Source organism: Momordica charantia, assembly GCF_013281855.1.
Source record: "Momordica charantia cultivar OHB3-1 chromosome 9 unlocalized genomic scaffold, Mcharantia_2.0 BLBB01000009.1, whole genome shotgun sequence".
NCBI lineage: Eukaryota > Viridiplantae > Streptophyta > Magnoliopsida > Cucurbitales > Cucurbitaceae > Momordica > Momordica charantia.
In genome coordinates, this window is record NW_028275167.1 from 12583793 (window position 1) to 12600869 (window position 17077).

The window sequence follows — 17077 nt, forward strand, 5'->3', positions numbered from 1 at the left end:
CCATATATCTTTTATTATTGTGTGACTTAGTTTTCACTGACGAACCGTGGAAGGAAAAAATATTATTGGTAAGTAAATTTTTCCAACAGTAAGAAATAAGGTGTATTTTTGTGAATAATTAATACAAAAAATATAAAGCATTCTACCTATACAATCGGTAGGAACTCAACATATAGGCATCTCTTTCCTTCATCACCCGCCGCCCCACTTGCAACCATCTCTATCACCCACTACATTACCCCACCATTGTTCCCTCGCCTGATTCTGTCAATTTATAGTATCGCTTAACAAGATCTTCTTTTTCCCTGGCTGGATTTCCGCTGTCTCCCTTTCTCTCCCTTGATCAACTCTCGCTTTGATTGTTTTTCTCTGGTCATCGCCCTCATTGATCTTCTTTTGTGTAATGTCTCCTAGTGAGTTCTGTCTCAACGTATATATCAAACAATAATGGTTAAAAAAACTAGAATCAATGAGAGATAAAATCTAGAAAAGATAATAACGGAATTTAGGATATTTGATTATAAAAATAATAACCAAAATAAAAAAAGGTAGAAGTATCAAGATCAAAACTACAAAACAATTACAGAAAAATATAAATAGATATTTTTTATTATCAAATATCATTTGACAATTTTTCAAAATCGAATGATAAATAGGATAACTACCGATAAATTCTCAAAAATAATTTTGGTGGGCAAAGAAGCTGCTCAACCCAAATTCCCTTGATTTTTCATGATAAAAATGGGGAAATACAAATTTAGTTTTCTTTTAACAAAAACAGTTTGTGTGTATCGGCCATTATGAGACTCAACAGCAACAGTATTTATACACGCGGCGAAAAGCTAACCGCTAAGTCCACCTACTTTATCCCCAAACAAAAAGCCTTCACCACTCCCTCTTAGCTCCACACAAACGAAATAATCAAACAAATTTTGAAATGCCGAGATCAGCCAACGGATCAGATGCCTCCTTCGCAATTCTCATCACCGGAGTCAGCAAAGGCATCGGCCGAGCTTTGGCGTTAGAGTGCGCTAAGCGCGGCCACACTATCATCGGCTGCTCTCGTAGCCAGGACAAGCTCGACTCTCTTCGAACACAACTCCTCTCTCCAGACAAACATTTGCTCTTCAACACCGACGTGGTTTCATTTCCTTAAACTCTCCTTATATTTATAGAGTTTTATCTCAATATTAATTGGCCCATAGGAGCAATTCACATCAAAAGTTTTTGATTTGGCAGACGTCGAATAGTAGCGTTCAGGATCTAGTTAATGCTGTCTTGGAAAGAAATCTTATTCCAGATATTCTCGGTATTCCATATATATATTCTAACTTTTCAATGAACTCCCATGAGTTAATTAGTTATTTCCTGAACAAATTTAGTTTTATGGCAGTAAATAATGCAGCTGTGGTTAATGAAAAGTCCAAGTTCTGGGAGATTCCAATGAACGAATTTGATTCTGTCATCGATACAAACGTAAAAGGGACAGCAAATGTACTCCGTCATTTCATTCCTCTTATGATTGCAAGCGAGAAGAGAATTATTGTTAATATGTCTTCCGAATGGGGAAGAATGGGTGCTCCTATGGTCGGTAAATAATTCCTTAACCAGTTTAACAATACTTAAACTCTGAGTTTAGTTACGATCGACGTAGTTTTTGCAGTTTTCGCCTTATAGCACTTCAAAGTGGGCGATTGAGGGTTTGACCAAATCAATAGCACCAGAATTGCCAGAGGGAATGGCTATTATTGCGCTTCATCCCGGTGTTATAAACACAGACATGCTTGTTACGTGCTTCGGTGATTTGGCTGCTAACTACCAAACTCCAGAACCATGGTAATATATACATATATATATATATATATATCAGTTGATAAATTATTGTTGACTCAATATATATACACAAGGTTAAATATACAATTTAGTTTCTAATTTTATTTTTTAAATTTTGTTCCTAATCTTTTAAAATTTTCAATTTAATGTATTAAGTCTTTTCAATTAAGAACTTAATATATCCACCGACATTAAAAGAATTATAACATGAGAATTTAAAAATAATATTTTTAGTATGGTTGCTATTTTTTTTTTCTGAAAAAGTATGGTTGCTAGTTGTTAACATAACGGCATTCTAACAAGAATAACTTATTGTAATTATAAGTTCAGAGTATTTTCAAATTTATGAATGAACAATAATGTACCTAGTATATTTTAAATTAATAAAATATGAGACAATATCAACTCAATTAATAAAACATATTTTAAGTTAAATTATCGCTTTATTAATGAATATTCTTATTGATTAGAGAGATAATAAATACTTAATTAACAAGAGGTTGTGAGTAAAGTGATAATTGGCATAAACCTCTCCAATATGTTAGTACTAAAAAACCTTAATTAACAAAATATTAACGAATAAATGATAAATTGAAACACTTAAAAGATATATATTTTTTTTAGTATAGTAGGAGTGAAGATTTAAACTCATGATCTATCGATTAGAGAGAGGTATTAATTACCAATGAGTTAAGCTATTAATTACCAATGAGTTAAGCTGGTGTTGGTCCAACATTTAAAAGATAAAATAATCCCCTACTTCTTTTTCTTTTTTTTTTAAGTACAACATGTCGGGATGAGAGATCAAACTCGCAACTTCTTCATTTGAGATATATGTCAATTACTGTTGAGCTATGCTCACTTTGACATCTCTACCTATTGTTGAACTATATATATATATAGACACACACACACTATGATATTCCTTATTGATCTATTGTATTTTACTCTTTCGGGTGCATTAATTATGATCCGTTTTTTTATTCACTTTTGAGTATATGTCTAATTTATTTTAGGCTTGTTTCAATGGTTAATGAATATCTACCTCTAACATTTTTAGTCTAAGATATATGTGTGAATTAGTTGAGCTATACACATGTTGACATATAACACCTTGTCAACTCATTATCTTTTAGTTGATGATAAGTATCTTAACCATTTGAGTTGCGCATAAATTAACATATACACCTTATAATTTACGTTATATATTTAGTCATTGATTACAAATATCACCACACATTGAACCACAATACTAATTAATAGTATGTTTTGTTTTAGACATACTTGGAACAGACGTAGTTACTTTGAAGATTGACTGAGAACTAATAAAGTAATTTGATTGATACCAGGGCGGTAAAAGCCAGCACGATGATTCTGAATTTTACATCTGCTGATAATGGAGCATCTCTGAGTGTTGATGAATAAGGTAAATTTTACAATTTTTACCTTCTTAGACAATTTTATCATCTAATAAGTTTTTCAAATTTGTATAATAAGTTACAATGAGAGGTAGAGTGTACCCTCTCCTATAGAGAAGATAAATACGAACAAAAATTACTTTGTTGGGATAGGAATCAAAAAGAAGTTGTAATATGATCACCCTTTTATATTCGAGGATTTGGTTGACATATTTTTATCAATAAAATGTTAATTTATATAATATGTTTGTAAGGACCTGTTTGGTAATGTTACCATTTCTTATTTCTCATTTTCAATTTTATTACGAATCTTAAATATTTTGCAACTAATTATGCATCTTGTTTTTCATTTTTTTTATTTTTGGTAAACGCTCTCAAAATTATATAGTACTTTTGGAAACAATCAAAACATGTTTCTTGTTTCCGTTTCAGCTTTATTACAAAACACAAATATAAATATTGCTGGGCAAAATACATTTTTTGTCCCTGAGGTTTGAGGTAAGTGTCTACTTGATCCTTGAAGTTTGAAAATGAACATGTTTGGTTCTTGAGATTTTAATTAGGTGTCAACTTGGTCCCTGAAATTTTAAAATGCACTTTTTGGTCCATAAAATTTGAGAAATAGTTCTAAATGGTCCCTCTTTCTCACGCGAATTGTAGCTAAATTGTTTATTGTAGTTGTTGATGTGGCAAATTCTATGTGTGTGGGTGACGATATTTTCTCTCTCCTCTCCTCATCTATTCCTTTCTTTCTCCTACCATTTTCCGGCGACCACCACATCTTTGTCGTGCCGTCGACCATTTATATCGGACATATATCATTTAATTAATATATCAACAACTACAATAAATAATTTAATTGCAATTTGCCATATTATTTTAATATTAGTTAATTAACAGTAAAAAAAAATCAGGGACATTGAGAACTATTTCTCAAATTTCAGGGACCAAAAGTGTTCATTTTAAAACTTCAGGGACCAAGTTGACGCCTACTTTAAACCTCAAGGATCAAAAGTGTAACGACCCGACTTTTTGGAACTTAATTGCTAAGGAACGTTACAACAATGCATGCTTTAAATATTTTTAAAAAATTTTTGAATAAATAAATGGTAAGAAATAAAATATAATCTCATAACGTAACCTTATAAAATAAAATAAAAACTTTATTTGGGGGTCCCATAAAAAAAATTTACATAAAACATAATATTAAGATAAATGACTCTTAATACAATAAAAAAAATAAAAAACATGAAACTAATAACTAATGCGGAAGCAAAAATCCATGGCACTACTTGTAAACATCATCGTCACACATCTTGTACGTCTTTATTAGTCCCTAAAAAAATGAGGGAGAAAGTGATGAGTATTAAAAATATCCAGTAAGTAACCCAGTTAACGGGGTTAGATATACATACACATACAACATGAACATGTGGGACCTAAATATTTATTCAGTTAAATTCTTTTCCTTTTTCCTTTTCCTTTCCTTTCCTTTTCGTCAAAGTGAGCAATTAACCCAACCCTATAAATACGATACCAACTCCATTATGGTAAATAGGTGGATTTCCTGAGAAATTCTACTCAAACTGATAGTAGTAGGCACCCAGTCAGCAGAACCAAGTCTCACCCACCTAGGTTTTCTCAATTTCAGTCTAGTATGTGCATTAGAGTAGGGTGGTTGCCACAACTTTTATATATATATATATATATATAAACAGTTTTACATTCAAGATCATGCATGAGGTCCCATAAGTAAACATTCTGTAATGAAGCACAACAATTGTACATAACATTCAATTCATAAACAGCAACCATCACATAGCAATTCAAAACATCATGTAAAAATTCCAACCTAGTCCTAAGGCCTTCCGAAAGCAGAGTCACTTACTTTAATAGCGATCCAAAACAAATGTTGGTTCAATCCACGAAATTTACTCGCTCGATCTAAGTCAATTTCACAAAAAATATAAGAAAAGTTGCTATAAGAAAAAAAGGAAAATATTTGGGGAGAATGATGGGATACGATTTAGGTTTGGTTTGAGGATCCTATTTATAGGATTGTGAAACCTTGATTTGAATATGATGTAAATTCAAATTAAAATTAAAATTAAAAAAAGATTCTATTTATCTCTATTTTATTTCTCTTTTTGAATTAGGAAATATCTTAAAGTATATTTTGATTACTTTAAAACTTAATTTTAAACCAAATAGTTTTAAGTATTACTAATTTAATTAATAAAAGATTTTTTATGGCCAATTAAAAAAATAATCGAAATACCAATTTTCCCATATATAAAAATTACAAAAATATGGGACGTTACAATGCGGTATGTCTTCTGCTTTAGCAAGTTTTGTTATATATATATATATATAAAAGGTGTAACAGGCATAAACAGTATATAATAGTATATTGTATTGTTATGAACATGTGGTACGTTTGATATTTGATGGTGTGATATTAATTTAAGCTGAACAGTGTTGTAGTTATTAGAATATGCCTCCACGTAAAAGAATGTCTGTGAGACGGGGTGGGCTAGATAGGGATGTTGACCCTGAGACAATAGAGTGGACAGTAAATAACCAAACTTCAGGTCAGATAGAGAATCCACCAATGGTTCAAACTACTGATCAGACGGGAATTCCACCAGTGGTTCAACTTACTGGTCAGACGGGGAATCCACCAATGGGTCAAACTCCTGGACAAACGGGGAATCCACCAATTGGGTCAAACTTTTGGACAAGCAGAGCCTACTATAGCGACTTTGATGATGGAGACTTTATAAACACTTGTTCAAACTGCTGTCTCTAATCAAATAGTACAATTGACTCAGGATCGAGAGAGCATGTCAATAGAAGTTAAATATCTGTGAGATTTTAAGAAGTACGATGCTCGCCCTTTTGACGGACTATATGTAGATCCAGCGTTGGCAGACGCTTGGTTGTCGTCAATGGAGACCATTTTTTATTATATGAGGTGTCCGGATGAACAAAAAGTGCAGTATGCTATCTTTATGCTAAAAGATGATGCCCTTTTATGGTGGGAGTCTGCAGAAAGGTCTATTGATGTGGGTGGAGGCCCAATCACATGGTTGCAGTTTAAGGATGCTTTCTTCCTACAGTATTACCCAGCGATCACCCAGTTCAGGAAACAAGCGGAGTTTTTAAACCTAAAGCAAGGTAACAAATCAGTGGAAGAATTTGAGAGGGAATTCACAAAATTGTCTCGTTTTGCCCCTAAGCTAGTAGACACAGAGTCCAAGAAGACCGAACGATTCATAATGGGCCTAAAGGATGAGATTCAAGGCTTCGTGGCAGCTCTCTCTCCACCAGATTATGCTATAGCACTTCGAGCAGCTGCATTGATTGATAATTTATTCCTCCTCTTACTAATGGAGAAAATATAGTGCAAGTATACACTAATTAGTCGATTGTAGCACTAAACAAGGTCGTCTCCTCAGGGAATTTAGCCTATAACGAGTGGTTAATAATTTTGAAATACCACAAAGAACATAGTAAAATAAAATGTGATAATGAGTGTTTGTTCAAGTAAAAGAAAATAAATAATCATAAATATAACAGTAAAGCAGAATCGGTTCTAATTACTCCAGAAAGCTTCCACCACAAATACCAACACGAGGGTTTTCGAACGATTAAAGGATTCGGGGAGAGGAATTCTACAAACTGTTTTCCGTTGCTCACTACTTAAAAACGCTCTTAAAACTCTCAATGCCCAGACTCTCACGGCTCTCTCCCGAGTTACCAAATAAATGCAATAACCCAACTCTCGTTGTGGTTAGCTATAAAGCATTCTAAGGGCACTATAGATTGAACCCCATTCCTAGGTTTTCACGGCTATGTTTCAGAAAGAACGCAGAAAACTATAGCTAACAGAAGTAGATCCACGTACAGTGGCTCTCTCGAGCCTCCAGTGAGTTTGGATGCTAAACCCGTAGGCCACACAAGTTTAGAGAGATATAGAAAATGAAAAGCACACTTCTATTAAATCAAAGCTCTAAGGCATTCAAAAATAGCAACAACGTAATACAGAGAGTTTTCAACTCCTCCCCGAAGAAAGGGGGTTAGTTCATAGTAGATCAAAGAAAATAGAATGGAAAGTAGAACAATGATCCATCACTGTAGGTAACAGAAAGAAAATCGAGAGCTTCCTCACGTGAACAGTGCGAATCCCGAGAAAGAATATGTCCCCTCATTTTCCTTCGTCTATGGAAAAACACGTCATTTAGGGAACATTCCCTAAAATCGATGTTTCTAGAAGATGACAATCGGTCTGTCCTCCCCCTGTCAGCTTGGGTGTCTTTTTCCTTAAGTACCAGGCCTTTAATTTAGGGCACCTGTGGAACCTTGCGCAGATACTGTACAGACGCAGTAACAGAAAGGTTGCTTAATCGGGTTACTGCTTTATCCTTCCCTCTATAGCATCCAAAACGCTTGCATGCTCTCAATTTCAGAATTTCCTTTCTCAGCTTCTAGCAACACCGCGTTAACCTGCTAGCGCCTCAATTGCTCAGAACACAACATGTTTTTTCCTGCATCAAACATCCAAAAATTTAGCATTATCTCAAGAATTTGGATGAATCTACAATTATCTATGCATTCAAGGCTCTCCCTAGAAATTCTTACATTCTCACAACTTAATTAACTTTAATCTCACATATCCATACACAAATGCCCTTAATTTGACCCATAAACTACTCTATATTTTGAGTTATCACACCCCCAAACTTGAAACCTTGCTTGTCCTCAAGCAAGACTACTCTAGCATCCCAGAACTATGAAAAAGCCCTCCTCTGATGGACATGCATCTTACTCAAGTGCTGCTTTCTGCTTTCGCACCTACTGCAATTACATACTAAAGTTTATGAATCTGCTCTGGCGAAAAGCATCTGCAAGAGAGCTACTAAACTTATGCTCTAGCCCTAGCAAAGGTTCTTTCCTACGGCTCTAGCATCACCCTACTTTCCTCCTCATAAACATCAACTCACCTAGAGATATACTTCTCAAACTCCCTTTCTCTTGCCTATACCACTACCTTTTTATTACCATTCTAGCTTTCAACTATGGGCTACTAGCCCTTCCTAACCTTAACCTCCTTAGAATATATATTTTTTCTTTTTTTTTAAGCTGAATTACAAGGCTAGAAAGATTCATAGTTATACATTAAAAGCTTGACCTTTTGACAATAAAGCAATTGCACACACCCCCAAACTTAGAAAAAAGCATTGTCCCCAATGCGACTGAAAGTTGTGTAATGGATGCTGCACATACCCTAAACTTAGTACTAAGGAAAATGGAGTTACAAAAGGGGCATTTTTTGCAAGTAGTATGTATATGGTGTAAAGGGACATAAAAAAGGGTGTGAACTAGAAGGAATGACTCTATGGTGATAATAAGGTGGTATATGTGCTTGGATAGGACAGATATTAAAGCTCATCATCTAGTGCTCTCTACTTTTGACTTGTACTCACAGGGTGCTGCTAGAGCTTTCGTACTGAAATCTAAGCTAGAGTAGAGCAGAAGCTAATGTGCTCGCAATCGGATCCTTTTGGCACAGAATTACACTCATTACCTAGGATGCACCGACAACATTGCTACTTAAGAAATCAGAGCAAAAGTAAGAGGTATAGAACAGCAGTAGAGAACACAAGCATAACTCTATTAATTATGCTCACAGAAACAAGGGGTAGAAGAACAGAGCGATTATCTATCCTATCAGCAAAATAAAATTGAAACTAAATGCAAAAAGTAAAAACAATACAGAAAAGACAAAATTTAAAAGACAGAATGGAAAATGGGAAAAATTTAAAGATTGATTGATTGATCGGTCGGAGTCCACAGAAAGAAGAAGAGGTTGGCCTGCGGCTAGTCAAAATGAGCAACTTTTGCTTCATTCCCTGCGGAGCTTCCTGTTTGGTCGCCATCATCGTGAGAATTCACCGAGTTTTCCTCCTCCATGTGGATGTTGAAATACTTGGTCCATAGAAGTATTTTTGTATTGGCAGAAAGTTTTTCATACCTATCTTGCAAGGCCTTCAACAACTCTTTTGCAATCATCTCTTTCGCCACGAGACTGCATACCCCCATTGATAATGCCATTCTGATATTTGTAACGGTCTGCTCATCCATTTCATTCCAAGCCTTGTCTGTCATATCCGCTGGTTTCTCCCCCAAAGCCTTGTGTATCTTCTTGCACGTAAAAAGATCCTTTACTTGTATCTTCCAAAAACTGAAATTCTCTCCACTGAACTTCAAAACCCCTTCATATTTTCCCCTTCTACAGTTCGTCAGTGAAAACTAAGTTACACACAATAATAAGAGATATATGAAAAAATACAGTAACGACAGAAGCAATTTATACTGGTTCACCCCAACTATGGGCTACGTCTAGTCTTCCGCGACAACGGGTTCTACTATGATATTGGGATAAATACAATGAGCCTCACAAGCGCTCTACAAAGCTCTCTCTAGATGCCACAACAATGGTCACCTAACTTCTAAGCACTACGACAATAACTACTTAGGAATACAGAATGAAAAACCTCACTAGCCTCAAGAGAATGGGTTGTCGATGATGCTCTACAAACTCTTGTTCTCCTTTTTTCTTCTCTGCCAACAAGCTACTGCCACCCAAAAAATAAACCACCAGCCGCCACTCCCTTCTTGGTTTTTTTTAACTCACGGTGAAACCTAAATTTATGAATAACTTAATAGTTGGGCCTTGTGTTTATTATTTTTCTTCTAGGCCCAACAACTAACATCAGCTTAACCTCTTTTTTTTTTTCTTTTCATTCTTTCTTCCCGATTCTTTTGTATTCAATCCCAACATTTACATTATTTGTTCACCTTATCTGTTCACATTTTTTATTCACCGTTTGGGTATTTGTTTCTAGTTTGTTCCCCTGTTCGACGTGTTCATCTATATGTTTCGGGTGTTAGTATTTGTGTTTCTAGGTACATTGTTTTGGGTCTTAGTATTTGTGTTTCTGAGCACATTGTTTTGGGTATTAGTATTTGTGTTTCTAATTACATTTTGTTTATTGATGTTTCTTATATATTCTTTAGGATTTTTTAGTACCATCTTCGATAATGATTTTATTGTTTAATGAATATATTTTTCTTTAGATTTGTTGTTATAATTCTCCTGAAAATTTATTGGGAAAATATTTGAATTAAAAAATATAGGTAAGATTATAAAAATATTTGAATTATCCAATAAGAGTGGTAGAGAAAAATATAGGTATGATTCTCCTAGAAAAATAATATATTCATTATTTTTACGTTGGCCATTATTGAAAACTTAAATTGTTTCGCCATGTTTTGAAATTGCCTATTTTAAATGACTATATCTATTGTTATCCCGTTAGCTAATTTTATGTATATTTTGAAAACTCATGTTATTTAATCCTTTGCTTATCTCATTTTTTTAATGAAATTGCGTTGTACCCTTCTTCAAACCCTCCCTCAAATAACTCATTTTGTTATCTCTTCTCTATCTTTCAGCATATATTTATTTTCTCTATCTCTTCTGATTTTTTTTTCTTCTCTCTACAGTTTTTTCTAAAATCGTGAACAAAGTTGGAGTCTTAGAAGAATCTTGACTACAATAACTCATTATGAAACTCCCCAATTATGTGATTGATTTAATTTAATTTAATAATATAAAGAAAGCAACAAATAATAAAAAAAGATTCTTTCTCTCTCTCGGTCAATCCCTCTTCCCCGGCTTTATTTCCTTCGCCCCAACTAGCTCCATTTTTTTCCACCATATTCTTATTTCTCTTTCTCCGATTCATGACGATGATGGAAGTAGGCCGACGATGGTACGCATCTCTCAAATCTCTCTATGTTGTGGACTCCGACGGAAAGGTCTCTCAAATCTCTCAGATCTCTCGAGCTCGCTCTCTCGCTCAGATTATTGAGCGAGAGCGAAAACGAGGAAGAGATCTGACCGAGAGAGCTGAGATCCATAGTCCACACTCACAATCTCGCTCACGATCTCGCTCTTGCTCGAAATCTGAGCGAGAGCGAGAGATCTGACTTACCGTGAGAGATCAAGAGTGAGAACAGGTCGAGAGTGGGAGCATGCCAAGACCAAAAGCGAGAGAGACGGGAGGGAGATGGTGGAGCCTACCGGCGAATAAGTTTCTTCCCCGTAAAGCGGAACCCTTGAGGTTGTTAGGTTGAGAGAGATGTGGGGAGCGAGAAAGTGAGGGGTGGGTTTTCTTCTATTTTTAGGAAACTTTTACTAAAAGTTGTTGACTTCTTTTTAATTTGTGTGAGATGTTATCTTCTTAAAAAGATTCTTAACTTCTTTGAAATAAAATCTGACAGCAAAAATTAATCTTTCTATTTTCCAATCATAATACATGAAGACTTGGCCACATGACAATTGAAATCAAAATTAAGATTTTAAGTAGAAGAGAAAGAAATAGGAGGGTGGGAGAAAAATAAAATAAGAATTACAGAAGAGAGAGAAAATAGAGATGAAGGCAGAGAGAGAATGTGAAAAATGAATCGAGTGTAATGCAAGTAATTTGATATACAGGGTCATGTTAACAAAGATTAAATTTTGAAAAAAGTAAGTAAAAAACAATATTACCTTGGTAAAATGGCTATTCAGCTCAAAAACCCAAAAAACAACGATTCTCTTCAAGATGGTGACTATTTTTTGGATTGGATGTTCATTTAAATTTGTTGAGCTCTTATATCATATCAATGTTCATGTGATTCTATCTCAAAATCAATTGGTGATGAGATGTGGGTAGCCGGCTATATAAATTTATAAATCTTTGTTAAGTATCCTACATTTTCAATATGAGATCCTTAATATAATGAAATTGCTAAGCAAAATCGTTAATTAAGACATCTTGCTCATTATTTAGATGGAGGTTTAATCTCTTATCTCCACATTTGTTGAACTAAAAAAAAAGTAATTTTATTTTTCCCCACAAATTCCATCAATATCATTCACATTATGAGCAGTTGTAAAACTTAACTTAATGTTACATATATAAATACATATTTTCTTTTTGCGATATTTTTGTAATTCCCTCTTCTATTAATTTCTTTTGGGAAATTGGAGTTTTTGATCCCACCAATAGTTCAAATTGAATAAATGAACCACTTTTAAAAAAACCTAATTTTTGACCCCACCTCTACTTAATTTTGAACCTCTCCCCAAGCTAATTTACCATAGTACCCTCATGTTTAAAAATGAAGGGAACTCTCTCCAAGTAAAACCCTAAACCCCATCTCGGACGTTTCCTGGCCCAACGAAAATTTCCACCCCATCTCGGACGTTTCCTTTGTCCTAAAACCCTAAATCCCATCCCAGATTGAACGTTATCTCGGACGTTGGACGATTCATCCATCCCGGACCTTACGCTTCCAAGACTTTCTTTTCCATTGTTTCGCCCTACGAAGTCATCGATCGCAAGGTTAGTGGTCAGGTAGATTATAACAAAATTTTTAGAAACATTTGTTGTTCTGATATCATTATCGGCGCTATTTGAAGCAGCCATGTAGATCTAGGGTCATTTTCATGTTGTGCTTGTAGGACTGAGAAATTTGGGGAAAAATCAATCTCTGATTCAATCCCGTATTCAATCCCAGATGATTTTGGTCCGGGATAGAGTACGAGATTGAATCTGGGATCGAATTCGAAGTGTCTGCATTCTGCCTTCCATCCCGGACCGTTTCGTTCCGGGATGAAAGGCAGAGAATAAGGCTTTATTTTCTGCCTTTCATCCCGGAGGCGAAATGGTTCGGGATAAGGTCTGGGATGGAAGGCAGAATGACCTTTCGAATTTTTTTTTAAGTTGGTCTGCACTGAACGTTTTTTTTTTAATTTCCTTGCATTAGTCTTTATCTAATTTTTTTTTTATTTTACCTTTGTATAGGACATATAATGGATTTGAGACTAATTCTAAACCGTGATGACTGGTTTCCGCCCACGTTGACCAACCTTGCCCATGCAGATAAAACCACTTCTAGGCTGAAGGGTAGGTTAACCCCAACCCAGATAGACATGTTTAGGCAAACGTGTTTCGGTCCCATTTTGGACATGGACGTAGTTTTTAACGGACCATTAATACATCATCTATTGTTGAGAGAGGTTGAAGAGCCTAGGCAGGACATCATTAGTTTCGACCTGTTTGGGAAAAGGGTCTCCTTTGGTAAGCGGGAGTTTGACCTAATCACCGGCCTCAGTTATAGGATGATTAGGGTAGATAACGATATTCCTGGCCGACGACTTCGAGCACGTTACTTTAAGGATAGTGTCAGGGTTAAGTGTAGTGAGTTAGAGAAGATTTTTATGGAAACAGTTTTTTACGACGATGAGGATGCTGTCAAGGTTGGCATAGTTTACTTCGTCGAGCTTGCCATGATGGGGAAGGAGAGGAAGCAGTTTATAGATGCGACCCTTTTAGGGGTTGTGGATAGGTGGGAGCTATTCTGCAATCACGACTGGAGTTCGTTGATTTTCGAAAGAACACTTTGGAGCCTGAAGAACGCCGTGAATGATAAACTGCCGGCGTACCAATAGAAGGCGAGAAATGACCCCACACACCAAGAGACTTATAGTCTCTACGGGTTTCCGTACGCATTTCAGGTTAGCGAGCTTTAAGTTAACTATATAATCAAATATATTATTTACATGCATTATTTATTTGACTTCACTGGATTCTAGGTATGGGCTTACGAGACGATATCGACGTTGAGTCTGCGCGTAGCCATGAGGCTGAGTGACGACGCCATTCCTCGACTCTTTAGGTGGTCGTGCACTTATTCTCGTGGGTTTCTTACTATGCAGAGAGACGTGTTCGATAACACGATGGTAAGTAATTATATTGTGGCGGTGCGATTCAAATTTATTTTTTCATTTGGGTCTAATCATAAGTTTTTTGCAGTCCAAGGTTAAGGAATACTTGGTTTCGACGAATGCTGAGGTAGAACACATGGTCCGTATCATGCGTCCACCGGAAGCCCGCGCTATACCTGTCCTGTCGGCTGTACCTGATCCGCCTGCAGTACCTGACCCGCCTGCAGTACCTGACCCGGCTGTTGTACCTGCCCCCCGCTGCAGTACCTAACTCGGCTGCAGTAGCTGACCTGCCTGCAGATCTGGAAAGGGGTACTCAGGAAAGAAGGGTGAAGGACAAAGGAAAGAATATCATAGAGGATCCGGTAGAAGAGGCCGAGACATTGGACGATGATGCATTACAGAGTCCTGCATTAGACGATGCTGGACCCAGTTGAAATGATAGCGAAGCGTTACAGAAGAGGTCGAAACGGAAAAAATTCAAAAATAAGATCAGTAGACGGTTGAAGAGGCTCGATGACCGAGTTGGTGCTATCGAGGCCACACTGACTGGCTTCGAGGCCACACTGACTGGCTTCGGGGTCGCCCTGAAAGGTATCCAGAGATACCTGAAGAAACTGTCGAAGGTACGCATTTTATATGTATATAACATTAGGTATGCTTAGTTATTAATTATGATTAGTTGGGTCCGAGATAACGCTTATTGGTCCGTACTTTTCGTGCAAGGTAAATTCCCTGATCCGACCAAATATTTTGGAAGTGGGGGTGGGCCCGATGATGATGATCCATCTGATCAAAGGCCTGATGAGGCCCCAACGCCAGATGGAGGTCCGAAGAGTATGGAAGAGGACCGGAGGCCGGAAGAGGTCCCTAAGACTGACGAGTATCAGACCATGGAGCATGGTCCGAAGATTATGGACGAGGATCCGAAGAATATGGACGAGGATCCGATGATTATGGTCGAAGACCAGGGTACGATAACGGAGCGGGACAATGCATCAGATGCTTACCCCGATCGTCCTGTCGGTTTGTTTCAGGTAAGTCCTACTTCTATAACACTAGTATACGTTTATGCTTCCATATACCAATATGATTAATATTGGTTGTATATTAGGATGCCACTGTTGGAATGCAAGAGCCGGACGTTGCATCCGATATGTGACTCGTCAGCCGACGCGTTAGACGTCCCTATAAGGACTGGGCATCGGACGCAGTCATTAAGGTAAACTTAATGTCATATATATACATATTAGCTGTCAGCTGTCATTACACGAACTCACGTGTGTATTGTGTTTTAGGTTGAACCTTACCTTGACCAGGACGAATATGACCTTCAGCAGGCCCCAACTGGGCGTGGGCTACGCAAGAGGCATTACTCGTGGAAGCTGAAGGATATATACACACCAACCAGTCAGCGTGGGATAACCGTGGATAGCTACGACCCAATATGTCCCATTCCGCTGCAGTTGGACGATAAGTTCCAGAGATGGATGGATGAGCCGAAGACGGACGGGAGATTGCGGTCCACTGCAACTGGTTTCCAAAAGAAGGAATGGTATCGCGATCTATTGGACCCTAGTGTTGAATTGAAGGACGAAGTAAGTACATGTTACTATATTCGTAGTACTATATTCGTCAATAGTTTGATTACATCAATGTGGATTGGTTAAATGTAACAGGTACTTGATGGTCTCGTCCTGTTTACAACGAAAAAGTTGGAGAAGTGTCTCCATCTATGTCGCAAGAAGTTTGCGATAGGCGACGTACTTCTTTCGGTAATTACTTTTTACTTCTTCCGGTTCGAACTAATAAATGCTGTTTTTATCAATTGTTTAACTAATGAATTACTTTTTAACTGCTATACAGACTCTGCTGAATCGGACAGACGATTTATATGAGGCCATGAAGCCGGGTGTATTGTCCACTAGGATCAACTACCCCTGGCGCGAGGAGAATACAATCTTTCGATATGTCCATGGTAGGCAGTCGAACCAAAACGTGCCCTGGAGTGATGCAGACATCGTGTACACCCCCATGAACGTAGGCGGGAAGCACTGGGTGATGCTCGGCATCGACCTTGTACAGGGCGACATAACCGTATCAGATTCACTCCAAACGGTCACTCCACTGGATGAACTTGAGAAGGAGTTGAAGCCCATGTGTACAATCCTACCTGCGCTGCTGCATCATGGCGGGATATTTTCAGTTCGACCCGACTTGCCAGTGGTGCCGTGGAGGCTGCGTCGGGTTCTCGTACTACAGCAGAGTAGCGCGACTGATTGCGGGATTATCTTTGGGTCAAAGTGTCCATATTTGACCCAAGATAATATTGTATATTTTAGGCGTCAGTACGCTGTACAGATGTGGGCGCGTCGTCCCATTTTTTGAATAGTGTATGCATTTTCGATATTGTTTCTATGTCATGGTTCATTATTCTAGCATCATACATGAAACACATTCAAATACAATCTCCCCATTAATAATAATAATAATAATATAACATGAAGTCGGGTTACCAATGCATGCATGCATGGTTGGTTGCTTGGGGTACAAGTTACCGTACAAATTTCTGAAAAAACAACAAGTTATCAATACATCATACATTCACACGGTGTTAAGGGGTTCATTACATGTTTTGCGATCGTGTCCCGATGTACCACACCGACCGCACTTACGTGTTTGGCGCACCTCGCCCGTGGAAGGAATCCTAACTGTCCGCCTCCTGCCAACTTTAGGAACCATATCTGGTGCTTCTACCGGTGTATCGACAAAATTTGGAGAACTGTTCCACGTTGAGACGTGACCGATTGGAAATATTGGTTATGCATAAGCCATTACCCAGGAGTTCGTCTTGTATGCCTCGTCACACAGAGTGTACGGATTTATGTTTCGCATCATCGCCTCGGCAATAGCATGAGAGCATGGAATTTTAAAATAATCAAACTCCCGACAACTACATGTCCTAGAGTTGAAATCAACAACCCGT

At 37.2% G+C, this 17077-nt stretch overlaps 3 protein-coding genes across 4 annotated transcripts; all 3 read left to right on the forward strand.

Moving 5' to 3' along the window:
- Nucleotides 1-866: 866 nt before the first annotated feature.
- On the forward strand, nucleotides 867-3493 carry LOC111022303 (NADPH-dependent pterin aldehyde reductase). Of its 2 annotated transcripts, none has more exons than XM_022299470.2 (5): nucleotides 867-1138; nucleotides 1240-1309; nucleotides 1394-1587; nucleotides 1664-1836; nucleotides 3183-3493. In XM_022299470.2, exons 1-5 carry the CDS (start codon nucleotides 938-940, stop codon nucleotides 3256-3258), a joined length of 714 nt encoding a protein of 237 aa, XP_022155162.1. In that variant the 5' UTR covers nucleotides 867-937; the 3' UTR covers nucleotides 3259-3493. The 2 variants fall into 2 exon arrangements, with proteins under 2 accessions (XP_022155162.1, XP_022155161.1); XM_022299469.2 differs by having other exon boundaries at nucleotides 868-1141.
- Nucleotides 3494-3664: 171 nt separating this feature from the next.
- Nucleotides 3665-16606, forward strand: LOC111022304 (uncharacterized). Its single transcript, XM_088117280.1, has 9 exons — nucleotides 3665-3749; nucleotides 13169-13881; nucleotides 13960-14106; nucleotides 14180-14717; nucleotides 14818-15128; nucleotides 15206-15313; nucleotides 15390-15689; nucleotides 15771-15866; nucleotides 15958-16606. Exons 7-9 carry the CDS (start codon nucleotides 15582-15584, stop codon nucleotides 16477-16479), a joined length of 726 nt encoding a protein of 241 aa, XP_087973406.1. The 5' UTR covers nucleotides 3665-3749; nucleotides 13169-13881; nucleotides 13960-14106; nucleotides 14180-14717; nucleotides 14818-15128; nucleotides 15206-15313; nucleotides 15390-15581; the 3' UTR covers nucleotides 16480-16606.
- On the forward strand, nucleotides 13177-13815 carry LOC111022300 (uncharacterized). The gene has a single exon (XM_022299466.1). The coding sequence runs from the start codon at nucleotides 13177-13179 to the stop codon at nucleotides 13813-13815; it is 639 nt and encodes a 212-aa protein (XP_022155158.1).
- Nucleotides 16607-17077: the final 471 nt, after the last annotated feature.